This window comes from Triplophysa rosa, linkage group LG1 (genome assembly GCF_024868665.1).
Source record: "Triplophysa rosa linkage group LG1, Trosa_1v2, whole genome shotgun sequence".
Classification (NCBI taxonomy): domain Eukaryota; kingdom Metazoa; phylum Chordata; class Actinopteri; order Cypriniformes; family Nemacheilidae; genus Triplophysa; species Triplophysa rosa.
In genome coordinates, this window is record NC_079890.1 from 33,519,233 (window position 1) to 33,541,114 (window position 21,882).

Below are 21,882 nucleotides of genomic sequence, written 5' to 3' on the forward strand. Positions count from 1 at the left end.
CTTTCAAAAACCACAGTTTGACATCAGCGCGTACTGTACGAGAGGTCAGGACTTCATTTTAAAGTCAGAGAAAAGATATGAAGAAACTGTAAAGTGTGTTATGGAGCTTTTGTAGGTGCCATCTGCCTTCACAGTACGCAGTTAGATGAAGCTGTCACAATACCTCAAACAGGACTGTTTATCAATGTATAGCTCACTGTTAAGGGGCGTTTACACTGCAAGCAATTTGCCGTGACAAAGTGACCTGAAGTAAATTATTTTCAACGAGAGTTGGCAACTGCAGTGACATGAGCAGCAGCGGCTGTTGGCGACGTGACAAAACTTACAGTAACCGCAATCTGCAGCATCAAAGTGTTTCAAAGTCATTGAGCAACAGCGAACATAAGGAGCTCTGAGACATCTATGAAGGAGACTGAGGTCTTCATAAAACATGCCAGCCTACAGTGGCTGTATATGCAGTAACAAAATTAGGTAAGATTAAAAAAAACATGCGTGTGTGTGTGTGTGTGCATTATGGGAACATTATTTAATAACATCTTCATGGCAAAGGCATGACAACATCATCTCATTCATAGTAAACATTGGTATTTGGACATAAAGTGTGATTCTAGCATATTTCCATACAATTCAATTAACATTGAATCCCATTAACATTTTGACCACATCTATAGCAAATATAACTTTTTACATAAATATTTATCTACTAAGTTGTTTTGATCATCTTTTGAGATTCTTTCAATTTTAAATTCACAGAATGAGTTGTATTTATATTCATAGTTTAGCTGTTAATTAAAATGAATAGTAGTGCTGTCAAATAAGTGTTTGTGTTTCTTTATTAAATATTTATTATTAAGTACACAAACATACATGTATACATTTAAGAATTGTGTAATACTTTATATATTTATACATAATATAAAATATCAATTCTAAATATAAATTTCAAATGTAAACTGATACACATTTAAGTAAATATTTGTTATATATACACATGCATGTGTGCATTTATATGTACATACACGGCACACATATGTACACCCACACACACACGCACACACACACTCACATATTATATACGCACAAACATTTACTTTGGAACAATTATCGATTTGACAACTTGACAACTATTATATTTCTATAATAGATCCATATAATTTATCTATACATACAAAAAATGTTTAAAAAAAATGTGCCTGAACATTCAGACGGAGAAACAACACGAGCCGTGAAAAACACACTCCCACGGTGACATGTATAAGACAAAGGTGAAAATAAAAATACGCTGAGGTTGGACGCTTTCCCAGATCATTGTAAGAACGGCAATTAAAAGCACTTACTAGCATGTACTTAACTGGCAGTTGTTAAATTGAAAGAAACAAAGAAAACAAAGATTCTCTGTGTGGGTGGAATTGCTGTTGTCACAGATTATTGTTGTTGTTGACCATAGTGTGCATTATGGTCGGTTATTACTCGGTTATAATTTACCCTTGTCAAAAACGATGTTAGACAGTCTTCGGTCTACTGTAAGTATCATGCGCAATGAACTGAGTAGTGGGCGGTTTAAAAATGTCTGTTTCAGGAGTGTGTGTGTGAGTGTGCGCTTGTGTCACCGCCTGCTTTTAGCCCTTCTGTCTGTCTGCCAGTTCTCCTACGGGCACGCAGTTCCTCGAAAGTGAGAGAAGCAACGGAGTTTGTCAGAGATAACTTGCCACTTTTTCTCCAGTGTGCTAACATTCGTTCCCAGTGATCTTCCCCATGCTTGAATTTATTCTATAGTGATGACACTGATTGCAAAGTGCACTGGTTCAGATGAGCCCAAATGTCATTCATTTCCTGGCGCAAACATTTGTTCAAGAGCGCTTCATTTCTGTGAAGTGTAGTGTACTCCGCTGTATATCACAGAGACGTGGAAGAATCAACTGCCAGGAAAACAATGGCTATATGGAACATTAGTGTACGGCTTGCCGCCTACTTCACAGAATACAGTGAATACAGCCTACACTTTCTTTTTGAAATAGCATGTGAAACAAGTACATATTATGTAAGGGATAATATACTGTACAGTCAGCTGGCTATAATTGTAAAAAAAAAAGAGTCTTTTAACACCCTGAAGGGATTTATTTTGTGATCATGACCAATCGGCTGTACGTTATCTCGCTTAAAGGTCCAGTGTGTAATTTTCTGGAGGATCTATTGACAGAAATGCAATATAATATACATAACTGTGTCTTCAGAGGTGTATTAAGACCTTACACAATGAAGCGTTATGTTATTATTACCTTAGAATGAGCTATTTCTATTTACATACACCGCGGGTCCTCTTGCATGGAATTCGCCATAGCAGCCCTAAACGGACAAACTGCTCTACGAGCGTGTTTCATAAATACGTTATCTCCTTCGGCAAAGAAGCGAAAACGTGACGACATCTTAGTTCTGTGTCAGCCACCGTAGTGCTTCGAAAGGGAGGGCTGGAGTGAGCCGTTGGTTGCAATTCGCAACCTCACCACTAGATGCCACTAAATTTCATATTCACTGGACCTTTAAGACACAGCTTCTTACCAAATACATTTATAATTGAAATGAGATTTTGATTTGAGTTTAAAAATAAACACTGTAGTCTCAGTGACTACTGTACATACTACATACTTTTCAGAGTTTACGTACTACATAGTTCAGAAACAGTAAGCATAATCACATTACATACTACATAGGGCAGAAAGATTAAAGTGGCCATATGACACGACTAAAACAAATATTATCATTTGTTTTAGATGTAATGCAATGTGTATACACGATTTAAGGTTCAAAACCGCTGTATTTTCCACATACCGTGCATGTTTGTATCTCCTCTTTGCCCCGCCTCTCTGAAACGAGCAGATTTTTTACAAAGCTCATCGCTATGAAAAGCGAGATGTGCTATGATTGGCAAGTTAACCAGTGCGTAGTGATTGGCCGAATACTGCAAGCGTGAGATAGAATAGAATTTAGATAGAATGCATCTTTTGTTCCGACACTTTAAATTTTACGTGTCTAATACATGCATGGGCAACTTATAACACACCAAAGACACAGAAAAACACGTATTCGCGCCATATGACCCCTTTAAGAGTAGTACGCTAGTCTGTCATTCTCAACACAGCCAATCCACTCCACTCCTTCCTTCCTTGATCTCTGTTATGTCAGAGGAGCTATAGGTGAATCTGGCACCAACACACTACGATCTGTGTGTGTTTTGCGAGAGGTGTTTTTGTATATCATTTGCAACCCTGCAAAGCTCTAATGAAAAAGACTGGTAAGGATGACATCTCTATAAATACCAGCTTCTGGGTTTCTTTCACCTTGCTATATCGAGTTTTCTAAGCTTAACTAACTGTTTAGCAAGTCGACATACTGCATTGAACCTGAGCCGCAGTAATAAAAGCTGCTGGAAACGAGAATGTATGTAAAGTAGCATTGATCAAATATGCTCCAGCCGTCCCATCTCAGAGGACAAAAAAGTGTGCTGAGGAGACTCTTTATTCTAGATAACAGTAGTCACCTTCTATCACTGACTAGAAAAAGGCCATCTGTTTCAACTCCTGAGGTGCTTCATCAGCAAACCCACATTCCCTTTAGATACAGTGAGATTTCAAACAATGATCTTCGATGTCCTTTAGACCTTGGCCTGCAGCAAAAACACTAGCACCAAGCTCAAATTTTTCTTTATCCTTTACTCAAACCCCTCCCACAGGAGAGTAGAACGCTACACATGCTATGAGTTTACTTGACAAACATGCAGATAAGTTCTTGAATTGATCAACAGAGATGGCAGAGATGTTTTAGAGATGGTAGCAGATTTCATGAACAAAAGTGATGTTCACTGAACGATCGCACTTCTTCATGATGACCCATTTACTTTTATCTCTGGCACTCTATAATTTGCTTACATGTTCCACATAATGTCCTTTATTTTTTCATGAGATTGAGGAGGCATTTCATTTGCATATTACATAAATGCTTCATGAGCTTTATCACACTGTGCTACAATCTCAGTTTGTCACTTCAGAAGGTTTCAGACAGCATGTGATTCATTTCCTTCTCACCCACTTTCAGCACTTAACACAAATTAAAAATATAACACTTATGGCTGTCCTGTCCTGTAGCTTGACTGGTGCTAGAAAGGTCATGGGTCTGAATCCTAAGGAATGTAATGCATGAACAGTGTTGGGTGTAACTAGTTACTAAGTAATTAGTTACTGTAATTTAATTGCTTTTCCCTTGAAAAAGTAAAGTAAGGGATTACTCTTATTTTTTCTGTAATTTAATTACAGTTACTTCTGATGTAATTAAACTAAATTCTGTGTCTAATATGTGCGTGTAAAAGTGGAATTGACATCAAAATTCAAAGTCTAACTTTAAAAGCTGTGCTTTAATGTATAATTCTCACATTTGTAATACTTTGGTCAGTTAATAATACTACTTTATGTAGTTTTATATTATTTATTTGAATAAATTAAGAGCCGTTTCGTGTCTATCCTTGAATCACTTAACAAATCAAGGTTGATGTAGGATATAGAAAGTAATTAGTAATAAGTAATTAAATGCTTTTTGGAGAGAGTATTTTGTACAGTAATCTAATTACACTATTGAATATGCAATTAGTAACTAGTAATTAATTACTTTTTCAGAGTAACTTGCCCAACACTGTGCATGAACCCCTGCAGGTCAATTTATATAAATATATATATATATAATAGTGAAAACATAAAACGTCCTGTTTTAGTTTAACACTACATCAACGTTTGAAAATAACAAACAACCAACAGAACATTTATAACCATATCAAAATGTTAAACAAATATCTGTAAGATTTCATTACATATGTGAGATTAAAATTTTTTAAATAAAACAAAACCGAAAGTGCTTCTGGACAGTTTCATTTTGACATCATTTGACTTTAGCACGCACGCACGCACGCACGCACACACACACAAACACACACACACACACACACACACACACACACACAAAACTGCATAGAAAAGAAAGATTGACTTGACCATTAAGAGTTTTTCTAAATTTAAAACTGACTACTACTATTTAGGTACGTGTTTAGATAAAATGATCATTTTTGTTTCATTCTGTGAACTACTAACAATACTTCTACCAAAATTCAAATGAAACTCCTATATTTGCAGAAAATGAAAACTGGAGAAACAGGTCAAAATAACAGAAGGAGTGTTATTTACAAATACTCAAATATTGCAAAGGAAACAAGTTCAGATTCACTTTAAGCAATACATACTGTACATAACACAAGGTGTCAGTCTTTCACATTGCTGTTGGATGACTTTATCGGACTGGAATGACCGCAATACTGTACATCTATGCTGATTAAAGGAAACATTTTTAATGGTCTCTTAATTTTTTCCACGGCTGTATATTTGACTTTTATACTGATTCAGAGTTCATCTTCTCTTGAGAAGTGTGTATGAGTACTACATATACAGTACTTCAGACACATGAAGCCTACTAATCATATACGTAGGTATGATTAGTTACTGCCAACTACATATGAGGTAGTTGGCAGTAGCTCTGACTAAAGCATCTCTACCTTCTCACAGCATCATGTCCTTTCATTGCTTTTACCATAACCTGGTATAAACAGTGTTTGAGTGCATGTAAAAATGCAGCACACTGTGTCTGGGTGTGACTTCCAGAGCAATCAAAATGATTCACTTTACATTTATCCACAAAGCAGTGAGGGACAGTGAAAAAGTGTGTCTCCGAGGAAAATTGCATGTGCTTTCACAGAAAAGCAATCAGCGGCCCATTATCACGCATAAAAATCTTGAAAGCATGCCATTCACTGAGGGAAAATTACCAGGGAGGCTAATGCCGTCCCACTCTGTCCTTTACTGTGACTGATGATTATATTTACCGTGCCTGGTCAGACTGGTCAATGCATTGAAAGTCAACCCGTTTCAGGGCCGTGCTGACTCTCACAGAGGAGCAGAGAGTTTGTCCTCTTGTCTTGGGATGTTATTAATGGACTTACTGCGTGACTCCGTATGGATTTTCTGGCCTGAACTTGTATATAAAGTGGTATTAACACTTCAGCCACATTTGAAAGTGCAAGAATTTCATTGCAGTAGGTACTGAAAGTGGCATTTATTTAAAAGGAAGATCGCATAAGTACACTCTTACAAATATGTTAAAGCCCTAAATGACCAAAAAATAATATGCTGCTCTGGGCCAGAAACATAAACATATGCCAGCTGGTTAATAAACTGAAATATATTGAAGCTGGGCATAATAAACTAAACAGAGTGAAGTGCGGATGACACAGAGGTCATTGAACTTTTCAAGCTGTTTGGAAATATCCCCCTGTGCAAAATGGATTTTATAGTATGCAATTATTTATGTTTTGTGTGGAAGGTCATGATGTGTGACCTGTTCTCTAATCAACTAAATGTATGACTGAGAAAAAAAACCTAAATCTAAATAAACACACACACTGTACAGGGACCGAAAGTCACTCTTAATATTAATATGGATTGGAAATATGATGTTTGCCAAAGTACAAAATTTATCCAATGCTGGCTTCTATCTATGATCGATAACAATAAAAACCCGACCACATGTTCTTGACAAAATCCTGGCTTTGGGCTTTACAATTCATAATGGATTTATTGTTATTGTGAATTTAAAGGACAGCTAAATAATGAAAACTGTATAAAGTCGAAGATAAAATTAAACAGATTTATTAAAAATAGTAAAGGGTATTTTCAATACATTTTATGTTACTTTTAACTCAACTTGTGTTGTCTCTTGTCTTTATTTAACACAACATGACATGTTAAAATGACACAAAATGTGTTACTAACACACCTTTTGAGAGTGTTTTTTACCCAGATATCGATATAATATCGTATTGCTGGGTGCCTGCTTATTTCCACCCTGCAAATAGTACAAAATAATATCCAAGCATTTCAACTGTAAAGAAATGAAAACATTGGCTAGAAAGGGTCGTCCTTCAGACATCTCTACACGAACGGCACATTTGAGGGCAGTCACAGAGTTCTGACACTGTTCCCTTTGAGAGAGCTACAGAGTTCAGTCGTTAAAAACGAAGTAAGGGTGTACCCGCCAACTCTGAATAACACTGGTTATTCTGGCACAAAAGAAGCCATTATTTATAAAAAGAAATCTGTGAAGTCATGTGAAGCGAATGTGTGGTGAAAATCTACGGCTCGAATCGCACACCTCACAAAAACAGGGTACCTTGAGTGAAAGTGGTAGTTTGTGGGTTTGTAGTCATGCTGTGGGGCTGCTTTTCATCAGCAGGGACTTGACTTGGGCGTCTTGTTAAAAAGAAGAACGAATGGATGGTCAAAAAAAGTGAAGCGTAATGGAAACTTTTCAGCACCGCAATGATCTTAAAGCAGAGAAACAACATTTCCACGTGGGATTTGTAATTCAATTAAATACAAAAGTGTTATTTGCAAAGCGGTACTCACATAAATACCCTAAAGGTTCATTAAATGCTATAAGACCTAAACCAATAAGACATTAGAATCTGAGCTATACTGTGAATATAATCATGGCTGTGGAGCGTTGGTAGTGTTAGTCCCTGAAATGTCTTAAAAGTCCACATGATATCACAATTGGGCCTACGGTATTTTTTGGCTAGCGAGAATGACCAGTTTTGTGGTGATCAATTTATCTGACAAGTCAAATCCACTTTTTTTAAACAAGCAACATTATTAATTTATCTCATTTAATATACGGCCGCATCTTCTGGTTCACATGGACTTGAAGCAGTCATTATAGTCACAATATACAGTAGCACAGCTTCGAGTGACTTATCGTTTTCATAAAGCAGCTAGTACCACATAATGAAAAGACCGCGGACACAAATTTAAACTAAAATATTTAAATAAATAAAAACTATTTTAAATATGAGGTGTATCGCATATCGCATACTTATGTACTATGCACCATTTTGTAGTATGTGAGAAGTGTGTCGTCATTAATTCCCCAAAAAAAGCTTTTATCACATTTGCATAATGCAGCAAACGTGTCGGCACCCTGCAGTGTGGAGCATTTTTAAGTGTCAGAGAAAGACACAGCACGGAACTTGCCGCACGGGAGTACATTTCTGAATGAAAGCGTCTTTACCGGTCGGTAACTTGTGTACGGCGCTCGCGAAAACCTTTGGCTTTGACATCATACAGTGGTCGCATGCACACAGTTCCCTGTACTAAACAACTTGTCAAAGTATGTTCTGTGCGTCCCGGCCACGAGTGCACCTTCTGAGACAACAATCAGCTTTTGTGGGCGGAGTTTGGAGGAGAGACGTGAACTGAAATGGTTGTCAGTCAGAATTGCTTGCATGGATGCTTTTTATTTCTTTAAATCATTTTGCAGTGTAGCCTATAATAATCCAGCAGTCTTCGTTTATTCATATTTTTAGCTTTTAATGTTGAATGACACTTTTTAACGAAGTGTTTTGTTGTATAGAGTACAGTACATTCTTTCAGCAGTCAGTCATAGGCCTAATATAGGCTATTCAAGAAGGGAGAGGGCCCAATTTTTTGTTTTAATTTAGACTACTTGTTTTGCTCAATTTTATTTTTAATTATATTGTATTATATTGAAAAGCAAGACAAAATATAAAAAACACATTTTGACCATTCCGTGTATGCAATAGTGAAAAAATTGGCTAAATAAATGCCTTCGGCCAAGTGTTTCATTTTTATTCGGCTTCGGCCAAGAATTTTCATTTTGGTGCATCCCTAGTTCTGATGAACACAGGGAAAGATATTTGAAAGAATGCTTGTAAACAAACAGGATTTAGCCACCATTGATTACTATAGTAAGAAAATTGCTTTACAGTAGCCTATACATTTCTTTGTTCTGTTGAACACAAAAGAAGATATTTTGAAGAATGTAGGAAATTAAACAGTCCTGGGGCACTTTTGACTACCATTGTAATTTTTCCTTCTATGGTAGTCAATGGTGGCCAAGAACTGTTTGGTTACAAGCATTCTACCAAATATCTTTCTCTGTGTTCATCAGAACAAAGACAGTTCTACATATTTGGAACAACTGGAGGGTTAGTAAATGATGACTGAATTTTTATTTTTGTGTGAACTATCCCTTTAAGTACCCAGATGATGAACTAATTCAACCGAAAATATTGAATATCGGTATATTCAATACCGAATATATAGTGTACAACTCCGGACACTTCTAATACTCAAAGGTCACAGTTTTGGTATACATAAAAGTAGCAAGAAGAAGCATGTTTAGAAGGTTTTAGAAGGTTCTTTTGGAGCTCATTAACCTTCATTATCAAAAATATAAAATAATATACAAACTGAAATAAATATGCTGATTTTGTGCTGAAAGTGTTGATTAAACCCTTGTCAACAATATTTAGCAAAATAGTGAGTGGAAATACTGTAGTACATTTCACTCTGAGAATCTCTTGCATTGGAAATGCACAGTTACAACCACATAAAAAAGTTTTTTGACAAGGTTTAAAGTAAATGGTACCAGTCTGAGCTATCCTGCCAAGAATGAGACATTACAGCCGTTAATCTTTCAAGAGTAAATCCATTATTCTTATTAGCTCACAGCCTGTAGAGAATGACATTTCTCACCCTCACACCCAACTCCACGTTCTCTCCTCCATAAATCTCCATGCCTTCATCCAGCAGGCCAATCTCCGCAAAGTACTGCCGGTCCACCACAAAGCAGCCAATCAGGGCAGGACTCCTAGAGAGCCAAACACATAATAGGTCAAAGAAAAACGACACTAATGGTTCCTTAGCATATAGAATCAGAATACAATTACTGGCCCTGCATTTGGAAAACCATTTGCACTGTATTAGGGATGCACTGATATGAAATTTGACAGATTGTCAATAATTTTCTTTGTTTACAATAACCATATGATGATTTAACGATAACACATTTAAAGTGGTTAGCAGCTTCCCCACCTTACACTAAGTCTCCAATCTAGAATTACACATGGATTATGTACCTCTGATACTATCTGTTTTTAATATTAGAAATGACAAAAAATAAAAAATGGCTGATTAAAGTATACAGTAGACATGTATATGAACAAATATATTGCATTATACATGCATTCAAACCCCTTTTTAGGCTTCATTTTATTTTATTTCTTATTTTGTTTTATTCAATTTTTTATCATTTAATTTTATTTAGCGCATTCAAACCTACTTTTTATTCTTTATTTGTATTTTAGGTATTTTATTTTATTATATATAGTGTATTCAAACGTGCTTTGCATTGTTTATTTGTATTGTATTTTATTTAGTGCGTTCAAACCTGCTTTTTATTCTTTTTTTTATTGTACTTTATTTGATTATATATAGTGTATTCAAATCTGCTTTATTTGATTTATTTTTATTTTTATATATAGTGCATATAAACCCACTTTTTATTCTTTATTTGTAATTTATTTTATTATATATAGTGTATTCAAACGTGCTTTACATTGTTTATTTGTACTGCATTTTATTCTATTTTATTTAGTGCATTCAAACCTGCTTTTTATTCTTTATTTGTTTTTGTTGTGTTTTATTTTATTATATATCGTGTATTCAAATCCGCTTTACATTATTAACTTGTATTTTATTTTTTACATATAGCGTATTCAAACCTGCTTTACATTGTTTATTTGTATTTGATAGTATTTTTTGTTAAGATGCTTTAGCCATTGGATCATTAAGTAGAAAGATGACTATTGAATTATTAGAATATTCATAATTCACTGAACAGATCACCTGATGGGCGCAGTGCTGTTATTCAAGTTCCACCAGGATTTTGTCGGGTTCAGATACCGACACCACAACTCCCAGTCAAAGCCCTGAGCTGACAGCGGGTACTCCTCGATCTCAAACGTGTCGTATTTGATATTGTCAAAAGATGGAGATATAATCCTGGTTCTGTCATCTTTGATTCTCTGGAGGATTGGCTCAGCCCTGCAAACATCAAAACACTCAAATCAGTTACATGTCCAGTGAACATGCTGTGAAAATGTCTGTGTTTTTGTTTGTTTTGAACAATAAAACCTTAATCGTGAGATTCCTGGCATAAAGAATTTAAAAACAGGAAACACATATCCACAGCACGGTTTCAGGGCAGATTAAAAGATGGAATTTGTGTTTAAATTGCACATATCTGGGTCAGAATTTTAAGAGCCCGATTCCGAACCTCTTTAAAAAAAGAGTTCATTGAAACCTTTCATTTCATGTTCCATGTAAAAAGGAAAGTCATACAGGGTTGGATCACTTTTGTTCTGAGTGAACTGGCCCTTTAAGAAATGAAAGGTTGCATTTCTTTTCAGACCTCTACCGGAAAAATATCCTTCAGTTCATGTCAGCGCATGAACAACGTGAATGCTTTAAACCATTTGAATTGAAAGAAGCCGTAATTACAGCCTAGAGTTCTCATATCACCCACCAGCCAGTGTTGAACTCGACGTGGGCGTCAAACAGGGCCACCACCGGGGCAGAGGAGGCTCTCCAGCCACTCACACGCGCACGGATCAACCCCTCCTGCTTACTGTGCCGCACCACTTTAATGAAACCGGGCTTCTTGGTATTGGTCTCCATGACAAAGTCCTGTAATTTCTCCTTTAACTCATCTGGGAGGAAAGCGAGAGAGAGAGAAAAAAGAAAGAAAGAGAGAGCACATTACAATGTGTCCTGGAGGACTTATCCTCATCCCTGGTCAAAGAAAAGAGGATGTTGCTGTTTCTCTGTGTGTCAATAGGAACTCCCGGCCTGCCTATTCTATCTGTGTTACTAGCTGAGCAGTATTGAACCAGGATGTTGAGCTGCATGCGGTGCCTGAGTCAGACATTGTTGTGCTCTCAAAGCAAACAATGCAACCTTCATAAAGTTCATTCATCACACATGACCTCTCTTAAACAGCGAAAAGTGCAAAGAGTGCCCACTGAAAAAAAACATCAGATTCTAAATGTAAAGTAAGTCTTATGTTTAGTGTAAAATAAGGGACATTCATTTTGTTTGTCTTATTTTTAATTGGAAAAGCCATTCACCTGGACATTATGACCACCTTGCTAATATTGTGTTGGCCCCCTTTTGCAGCCCCATACGCATCAAACTGCGATGCACTGTGTATTCTGACACCTTTATATCAGAGCCATCATTAACTTCTTTAGCCATTTGAGCTAGCTCGTCTGTTGGATTGGATCACACGGGCCAGCATTCTCTCCCCATGTGCATCAATGAGCCTTGGCCGCCCACGACCCTGTAGCCGGTCCACCACTGTTCCTTCCTTGGACCACTTTTGGTAGATACTGACCACTGCAGACTGGGAACACCACAAGAGCTGCAGTTTTGGAGATGCTCTGACCCAGTCGTCTTGCCAGCACAATTTGGCCCTTGTCAAACTCGCTCTATTCCTTTCGCTTGATCATTTTTCAAGCTTATTGTCATGGCTCTGCTTCCTTAGTCATGTTTTTCTTGGTCCTGTAGCAGAGTCATGACAAAGTCTTTGGTTATGTGTGGAGAGAAACATATTATTGTCCATTTGACAATAGTGTACGTTCTCTCCAGTGTCTTGTCATTGACCCCATTCCTCTCGTTTCCTCGTTATCCTTCCCTGAGTGTTTCATTACCCACACCTGCCCCATGTCGTTATCCCTCATTTGTCTTACCCTATATAATACCCTCATGTTTCATTGTCCTGTGTTCGGTCATTGTATGTGTTCTTATGTGCCGTGTATTGTGTTCATGCGTCGTCTTGATACCGTGCCTTGTCCAGTGTTCCTGTTTCCAGCCTTGTCCTTGTTCCGTGAGTCTTGTGGTCTACCCTGTTGTGTTTTTGATTTAAGACGTTTGGTCGTGTCCTTTAGTTTAAATTAGTGTTATTGTTTTCATTTTGCCCCCTCGTGGGAAGTCTTTTATTTCAAGTTTGTTTCTTAGTTTAGTTCCTGTTTTATACCCCCTCGTGGGTTTTGTTTTGTGTGTTTTTTGTAATAAATATTTTCTGTTAACCCCTTCACTGCCTGCCTGCGCTTGGGTTCCTCTGCTCAGACCTTGACACTTATAACACATCAACATTAAGGACAAAATGTTCACTTGCTGCCTAATACTGTATATCCCACCCACTAATAGGTGCCGTGATGAAGAGATAATCAGTGTTATTCACTTTACCTGTCAATGGTCATAATGTTATGCCTGATCGGTGAATATCCTTTTTGTACCAACCTCACTGGACTCACACACAGACTGCAGTCAAACAAAGCTTTTTTTTTTTACAATATTGTAAATAATATTAGAACCTGGCAACACATTTAACTGAACACAAGAAATACAGAAATAACCCTAACACTAAATTTCACAAAATAAAATAATTTTGAATCAGTAATGGTTTTTGTATTACAGATAGTTTAGGTGAAGGTGTGACAGAGAATATTTGGCAAATAGTGTAAATTATATTGAATGAGATATACTGATTGCCTTCTTTGATTGACCATTTATTTTACATTGACACTACAGTACATTACATTCAGTGTTGGGTAAGTTACTCTGAAAAAGTAATTAATTACTAGTTACTAATTACACATTCGATAATGTAATTAGATTACTGTACAAGTTACTCTCTTCAAAAAGTATTTAATTACTTATTACTAATTACTTTCTATATCCTACATCAACCTTGATCAGTTAAGTGATTCAAGGATAGACATGAAACGGCTCTTTTAATTCATTCAAATAAATAATATAAAACTACATAAAGTATTATTATTAATTACAAATGTGAGAATTATACAGTAAAGCACGGATTTTAAAGTTAGACTTTGAATTTTGATGTCAATTCCTCTTCTGCACACACACATATTACACAAAGTATTTAGTTTAATTACATCAGAAGTAACTAATTAAATTACAGAAAAAATAAGAGTAATCCCTTACTTTACTTTTTCAAGGGAAAAGTAATTAAATTACAGTAACTAATTACTTAGTAACTAGTTACACACAACACTGATTACATTCACTGTTTGCACACTAAACTGTGCACTTTATTATTATTTTTTGCCTGTAAGAAATACACAAACTTGTTTAAAGTCTGTTTTGTTAGACTTTAATTAAAAAAATTGGTCACCAACAAAAATTGGCTTGGGGACCACGGGATTAACCAACCAAAAGGATAATTTTCCTACTGTATTATTTCTTCTTTGGTGGGACTAAAACAACAGATGGTACAACCACATGACACAGAGAATTAATTGTATACAAACTCTATCTGTCGTAGTTCCTCATGGTAGTCGCAGTAGTTTAAAAACCTTTTAAAAGCATAAAATAGCCTTCAACAGTTCCACGGTTCTTCAATGAAAATGTTTTTTACTATAAAAAAGTCACAGTACACAATAATGGCCAAATGTCCTCAGAGCATATTTGTTAATATTCAATTAAACCCTCAAAATATGAGGAGCATGATACAAAATCGAGAAAACACTGAACAAGATATTTATATGACAAAGTTATTTGGCAAAAAGAGAAACTACACCATATCAAGGAATATAAAAAAATCTGTAGAAAAAAAGGTCACAGCATACACTGTCCACAATTTTAACAGCATAAAATGGTCTTTGGTAGGTCGCTAGAAACGATGAACCATCTCTGCCTTTAAGCAAATGAGGTATGACTACAAAGCAAACATCACATGCTGATTCATAAGAACTTCTTATTCTACAGACCCCAGCACGTTCTCTCCATTCCAAAAACACGTACCCCTAGGACTAAGACTCGTACAATTGGGGACAGAGCTTTTTGCGCTGCCGCCCCTTCTCTGTGGAATGCCCTCCCTGAACACATCAGGGCCCCACAAATGATTGATGGTTTTAAAAGGGGGCTTAAAACGCACATTTTTAAAAGGTTTTTTCACAGTTTTACTTTTTTATAGTGTTCAAACTTTGTGCTTTTTATTTTTTGTTTTAATTGTCTTATTTTATTATAAATTGCTCTGTAGCACTTTGAGATTTTCTTGAAAATGTAAAGTGCTTTATAAATAAAATGAATTATTATTATTATAAGCTAGGCTGATACGTTTTATAAATTGTCCCTTATGGACACAGCTTTCAATTCATTCAATGAATGAAATCTATAAGAAAAATGGGAATGATTGAGTGAAATACAGTGTTACAGTTATTTTTCTTGGCTTCCCTGTCATTAATGATCATAACATAGGCCACAGGCATGGAAGAAGCAAAAGGTTACTTTTTTTTACAACATTGCAATCGACATTGCCCTTGAGTGGGATGTTGTGCAGGCTGGCTCATGTCTATAGAATTTATCCTTGAGCGACCAGCATCCCTGATCGATCACTGAGATTGTGGAGTTGTACTGGCGAACGTGAAGAGAATGTCTTTTCTAAAAGCCAGACAATGTTGGATGTGAACAGCTTGTACCTCTACAAATTGCTCTAATACATTTCCCCTCCTGCAAACATGAGTTTTATGATGGAACTGGAAGACGCAAAATAAAATCTGTCTTCTAAATGTATACCAAAGCAAAAACTGTATCCTTTATCTACATCTCTATCTCTGTCTAAATGAATAATTAAAATATACAAACAAATAACAATTATACATAATAACATAAGCCCCGACAGTGTGATCAGGGGCTTATTTCGCGATAACAGCCGGCTGCTCATACATTATCCCGCTTATGACACGGCTACTTGCCACATGAGAAAAAAACTGGAAGTGAATTTGAAATATTTTATTTGCTCATTTTTACCGAATGCAGACCTTCCGCAAGCAAGAGCCGTTTACTTTTGGTTTTAAGGTAAGAAACGGCGTTCAAATGTCACAAACAGGCAATTTGGTTTAATCATTTGTAAATACAATGTCATACATGTTTGTGACGAGGGAGGCGGGATGAGAGCAGTGAGAGAACGAAGCGAGGCCGGTGGCGCTGGTGATAATGAGTGTCAGCTGTGCGTTACACCGGTCTCGCATCTCTCACGGAGTAGCTCCGGAAGCATAAGAGGAGGAGCGACAGGAAGGTACGACGAGAGAGGACCAGGCCTGGACATTGTTAAGTTTTAGTTATGTTTGTGAAGCCGGCAGTCGACCGTGAGGTGGCTGCCAGCCTTTTACTTTCGTTTTGTTGTGTGTTTATTTGATTAAAAGTTTGTTTAAAGTTCGCCGGTTCCCGCCTCCTTTTATACGAACATTGTTACACTGGTGCCGAAACCCGGGAGGAAGGAGAGACATGCTGTCGGAGAGCCCTCACTGCTGAGGGGGATCGCGGTGCTGCAGAGTTCGGGCAGCGCGGACGAGGGAAGTCTGCGAGAGGCTGCCCGAGGCGGTGGTGCTGGAGCAAGTATGCGTCGGCTGGGAGGGAGAGCTCGCTGCAGTGCTCCTGGGCCGAGGTGGGGTGGCGGCCGTCCGGGAGGGAGCGGAGGAGTCCTCGCCGTTGGCCGTGGGCCGGAGCCTGCTGCCGTCCACTGTGAAGGGGAGGAGCAGGAGACGGGAGACTCGCTGCCGGCTGCGCTCAGCTGGAGGAGCCATCGCCGGCCGCCAGGGGGCGGAGGAGGATCGAGCCGTCCACCGAGCGTCCAGTACCACCACATGGCACCGCGAGGAAGAGCCTCTCGGCTGGCTGAGGACCAAGCGACAGTGTGTCGGAGAACCGGACCAGATTTTTTTTTTCTGTTTTCCTCTCTCCCCTCTCTCGTCGCTCCGTGTGCTTCCGTCTCCTTTTCTCTCGTCTCATCAGTCCATACCCCCAGGCGCTGGGGCTGCCAAGACTGGCCCCCCAGGGGGAGTGAAGCACAGTCTCGTGGGTACCCCCCGGCCTGTGAGGGGCGATGGGGGTATGTAACGAGGAAGGGGGGGCTAGAGCCGTGAGGCAACGAGGCGGGGCCAGTGGCGTGAGTGATAGTGGGAATCAGCTGTGCGCACACCGGTCCCGCATGTCTCACGGAGGAGATCGGGAGCATAAGAGGACGAGCGACAGGACTGCTGATGAGAGAGGACCGGGCCCGGACATGTGTTATTTTATTTATGTTTGTGTGGCCGGCAGTCTACCGTGAGGTGGCTGTCGGCCCTTTTATTTCCGTGTTATTGTTTGTTTATTTTATTAAAGTTTTTGAATGTTCGCCGGTTCCCGCCTCCTTCCTTCCCTACTTTGAACTGTATTACAATGTTATTAAAAGACATATTTATATTTCATTTGTCAAAAAAACTCAAAATGATTTGCTGCATCCGGGTTACCGTGTGCTATTAGTTTTGAGCGGTTGTTATCTGGGAATAACGAACCTGCAAATGTTGCGTATGGAGTGATTCTGCGGACTAAATTAAAAAGGAATTGCAAACTGCATTTGCAAATGCGTTTTCTATTTGTTCGTGTCAAAATTGTGACATAATTGAAACGCAAATGCAAACCGTTTTCCTTTGCATTTACGCAAACGTACAATGTCACAGAGGAAGTGAAATAGCATATGGGGAATTGCTATTGCGATTTAAATATGGCAGGGTCGTAACTCGTAAGACAGAGGTAATTCATTTGCAAATAGACTTTGCTTTCACTTTTGAAATTTGGCAGACATTGTACATTCGCGTAAATGCAAATGAAAACGGTTTGCATTTGCGTTTGAATTATGTCACAATTTTGACACGAACAAATAGAAAATGCATTTGCAAATGCAGTTTGCAATACCTTTTTAATTTAGTCTGCAAAATCATTCCATAGTTGCGACTGGCCAATCACAATCAAGCATTCCAACGAGCCGTGTAATTAGGGTTGGGCATCATTTCAAATTTATTGATTCCGATTCCAAATTCGATTCTGCTTATCGATTCCGATTCCTAACGATTCTTAGTTTCGATTCCAAAGCGGTGGAAAAGTAATAAAAGTCAAGCAAGGTAAAAAATATTTATTTTGTGCCATTAGTTACAGCTGAACACACAAAAAAGTGTCCTGTGTGAGCCTTCCTTTCGAAGCGAGGGAGAAGGGGGTCTCACGTGTAGCATCATGTGCCGGTGTTCTGTCGAATTGTCCTACCCTGTCAGATTTTCCTACCACAGGGCAAAACTTAATATAATCTAAAACACATCGACAAAATAAACAGGTAGGATGATTTTACAATGCAAAATACCCTGTCAGATAGTCCTACCAGCTTAAAATAAACACATAAAATAAGTGTACAGCGTAAATACCCTGTCAGATAGTCCTACCAGCATAAAATAAACATGTAGGATTAATTTACTGCGCAATACCCTATCATATTGTACTACCAGTATGAAATAAATATGCAGAATGATTTAACAATGGAAATATACTATCAGTGTCACGGCAACGCAGGAAAGAACCCAATTGCAGGCAGCGGGGATGAAGGGGTTAACAAATGACTTTATTTGACAATAAACACAAAACAAAAACCCATGAGGGGGTATAAATCAGGAACTAAACTAAGAAACAAACAGAAAACAAAGACTTCCCACAAGGGGGCAAAATGAAAACAAGAACAGCAAAACTAAACTTAAACGACACCACCAAACATCTAATACAAACAATACAGGGTAGAACAAACAAACTCACTCACTCACTCACTCACTCTTGAGGAACAGATGACAGGACAAGGCAAGACGATGACACGAAGCAGCACATAACATACGTAATTACCGACACAGGACAATGCAACATGAGGGTATTATATAGGGAAGACAGACAAAGGATAACGACACGGGGCAGGTGTGGGTAATTAAACACTCAGGGAAAGATAACGAGGAAACGAGATGGCGGGAACAGAGACGAGACACTGGAGAGAACGTATATTATTGTCAAAAGGACAACAATATGTTTCTCTCCACACATAACCAAAGGCTTTGTCATGACTCTGCTACAGGACCAAGAAAAACATGACTAAATGAAGCAGAGCCATGACAGAAGCCCCCCCTTTAATGAGCACCTCCAGGTGCTCACCAAGGGGTAGACGGACGAGACAAGACCGACTGAGACAGTGACAAAAACCAGACAAACATGGTGAACAAGACAAGGGGCAGACAAGACAACAAGACTAAGGGATTGGGGTGACTTAACAAAAATAACAAACAAGGGAGGGGGGGAGGGGCCAAACCAGGGCCCATAGGAGGCAGTCCATGGGGGAGGGGAGAAGGGGGAACAGTCCCAGTCCCCGGCTGCACTCGAGGGCGCGGAGTCCTGGGGGACTTAGGGGGAGACCTGGGGGGGACAGTCTTTGGCCCTGGGGGTTTCCCAGGGATCGGCTTGGCTGCCGGACTGGAGGCCGGCTGGAACTGGCTTGACGCCGGCTGGAAGGCCGGCTGGGCAGGGCTTGACGCCGGCTGGAAGGCCGGCTGGATCACCGGGCTGGAAAGCGAATGCTCACCCAGACCTGCCTGAAACGCCTCGTGTAACCACACCCCCACAAATCTACGTCAGTTCATGGTATGATTTGACTAAGACTGCCAAAATGTATACGCAAGTAAGGTGGGCGTACCTGTCAGCACAATTGCTTTGGAACCTGATGTTCCAAATATGGTAAGAGAAGTTACATTTCCGTCACACGCTTGCAGTATTTGACCAATCACTACGCACTGGTTAACTGGCCAATCATAGCACACCTCGCTTTCAGCGCGATGAGCTTTGTAAAAAATCTGCGCGTTTCAGAGAGGCGGGGCAAAGAGGAGATACAAACATGCACAGTATGTGGATAATACAGCGTTTTTGAACCTTAAATCGTGTATACACATTGCATTGCATCTAAAACAAACGATAATATTAGTTTTAGCCGTGTCATATGACCCCTTTAATTAAATCCATGGTGTTAAACTCACTTCGAAGCTCTTCTTTTTCCCATCCATTGAGGTGTGCATCCATTATTTGGCCATATCTGAAGTTTGGAAGTCATGTCAGCTGGGTGAGAAGTATACACTTACATCTCTATTTAATCTATCCGTCAATCTGTCAGTCTCAGTGATATATGACTGCTTGCTCAATTGCTCAGTGAGGAAAGTTTGGATTCCTCCTGGAATATCTTCTGGTACCTGATCTTGAGGTACAAAATGTCATTTTGATGTCATCTGACAACACACAAAAGATAAGTACCTAGAATGACCTGCAATTTTAGGTTTTAAACAAAGATGGCGATAGAGAGGAAAAGTTACAGACTGCAGCATTAAAAATCATAATACCCTACCATAGTACAAAAAATTACCTCAGAATAAGTATCAGCAATCTTTTAAACCAACCATGTTTGTGACGCCTTCTTCCAGTCAATTATTATAGATTTCATACTTTTTATTTAATTCTTATTGAAACGCTTTTAGATCATCTTAAACAATGAAGTAGCTATTCATCATTTATCCACAGCAGTTAATTTATCTCAGCTTGTTCTCAGGTCTTACGTACAGCGAAATTTTATTTTATTTGTTATAGTCTTGAGAGATTGAGTTGACACAGAGTCTCATGTCGAGCGGCCGTTTCACGACCCTTGTGTTTGTATGTAAAGACAGAGCTGTCAGAATTCACAGGATGATACACTGTGCCAGCTGAACAAGTGGGCCGCTGGTCCTCCAAATTGTGCAATTAATGGAGAGTCATTTGGGTCACTTTCTCCTCGTATCAGTCATGGTGACTTCAGCACCATAATGAAGTGTGAGCTGAAACTGGCAATGACTCGCATTAGGGAATGATGTCCGTAGATAATACTCACAATTGAAAGGACCTGATGTGCTCCGCAGAGCCGCTGAAGTCACGACAGTTAGCGGCAATAAGATTACAGATGCCGGTCGTAATAATACGAGTAAATCAGTAACACAATGCTCACTGGCACACACGATGGGATGACATTAAAACAAAATGTCAAAGACAGCATGTTTGTTTTTTATAGAGAGATGTCTGCCAAATTTGAAATGACATTTGGGAGATTTTTGTGTGATACTGAAACATTCAGGTGTGGACTGATAAATGTTGCAGTGACGTTTTAACCTTGTTAAGACCTGGATAATCTGTGAAGGTCAGTGGCGGACTAGGAAGCAAAAACGGCCCTGGAGTTTTCGGCCCACATCGGCCCTTCACCTTTTTTTTCGGGGGGGGGGGAGGTTGGGGGTTGGAGAGTTCGATTGCATCAGCCCTTCACCATTTCTGAAGGGGGGGTGGGGGTGGGACGGCCGTTCTGGACTTGGACAGAATGTCCTACTGGTCAGTCCGCCCCTGGTGAAGGTATAGTTTGTTTTTAACAGCAGGGGCTTTTCTTGTGAAATGCTAAAACATCTCCCCTATGTTAGCTGGCCTTCTGCCAACATGCCATTTGCAATATGTTAGTATGCTATTTAAAAACAAGTCAAGTACAATAATCCTTTAGCACTTGCTTTACAGTTTCTTGCCAACATCTCTAACCATGGTTTTATTATAGTAAAGTGTATGAACCATGTTTTTTTTTTGTCCGACTGACCACCATTTGCACTGCCATAGTTTTACCACAAACACCATGGTTATTCTATGTAGGAATACAGTCATTTTTTTATTACTGTGGTTTTACTACAAATAGAGCTGTCACAATATGCGACTTTTACTATACAATAATTGATTTCACTATAACAATATTATCACCATATCTACTGTAATGTTTTCACAAATAAATAAATAATGCTATCAGTCAAATTCATCTTTAATTTTGTTTCAAAATAGTGTTCGTTAGTAAAGAAAATTTTAAATAAGCGCTGAACTATTTACAATATCATACTATTTATGTATCTTAAGTGTATAGTATTAACACAATATCGATAATCATAGTTTTTAATATCACGATTATTGACAATACCAAGATATTGTGACAGCCCAACTACAAATAAAACAAAAACTT

General features: G+C 38.6%; 1 protein-coding gene across 1 annotated transcript in view; it reads right to left on the reverse strand.

The window, feature by feature from the left end:
• galnt18b (UDP-N-acetyl-alpha-D-galactosamine:polypeptide N-acetylgalactosaminyltransferase 18b) overlaps positions 1–21,882 on the reverse strand; it is a 74,474-nt gene that overhangs the window by 22,391 nt on the left and 30,201 nt on the right. Inside the window, exons 4-6 of the mRNA XM_057335397.1 lie at positions 11,479–11,662; positions 10,800–10,997; positions 9,648–9,762 (exon numbers count right to left, since the gene is read on the reverse strand). Coding sequence (XP_057191380.1) covers positions 9,648–9,762; positions 10,800–10,997; positions 11,479–11,662 — 497 coding nt within the window. The remainder of the gene's footprint in view (positions 1–9,647; positions 9,763–10,799; positions 10,998–11,478; positions 11,663–21,882) is intronic.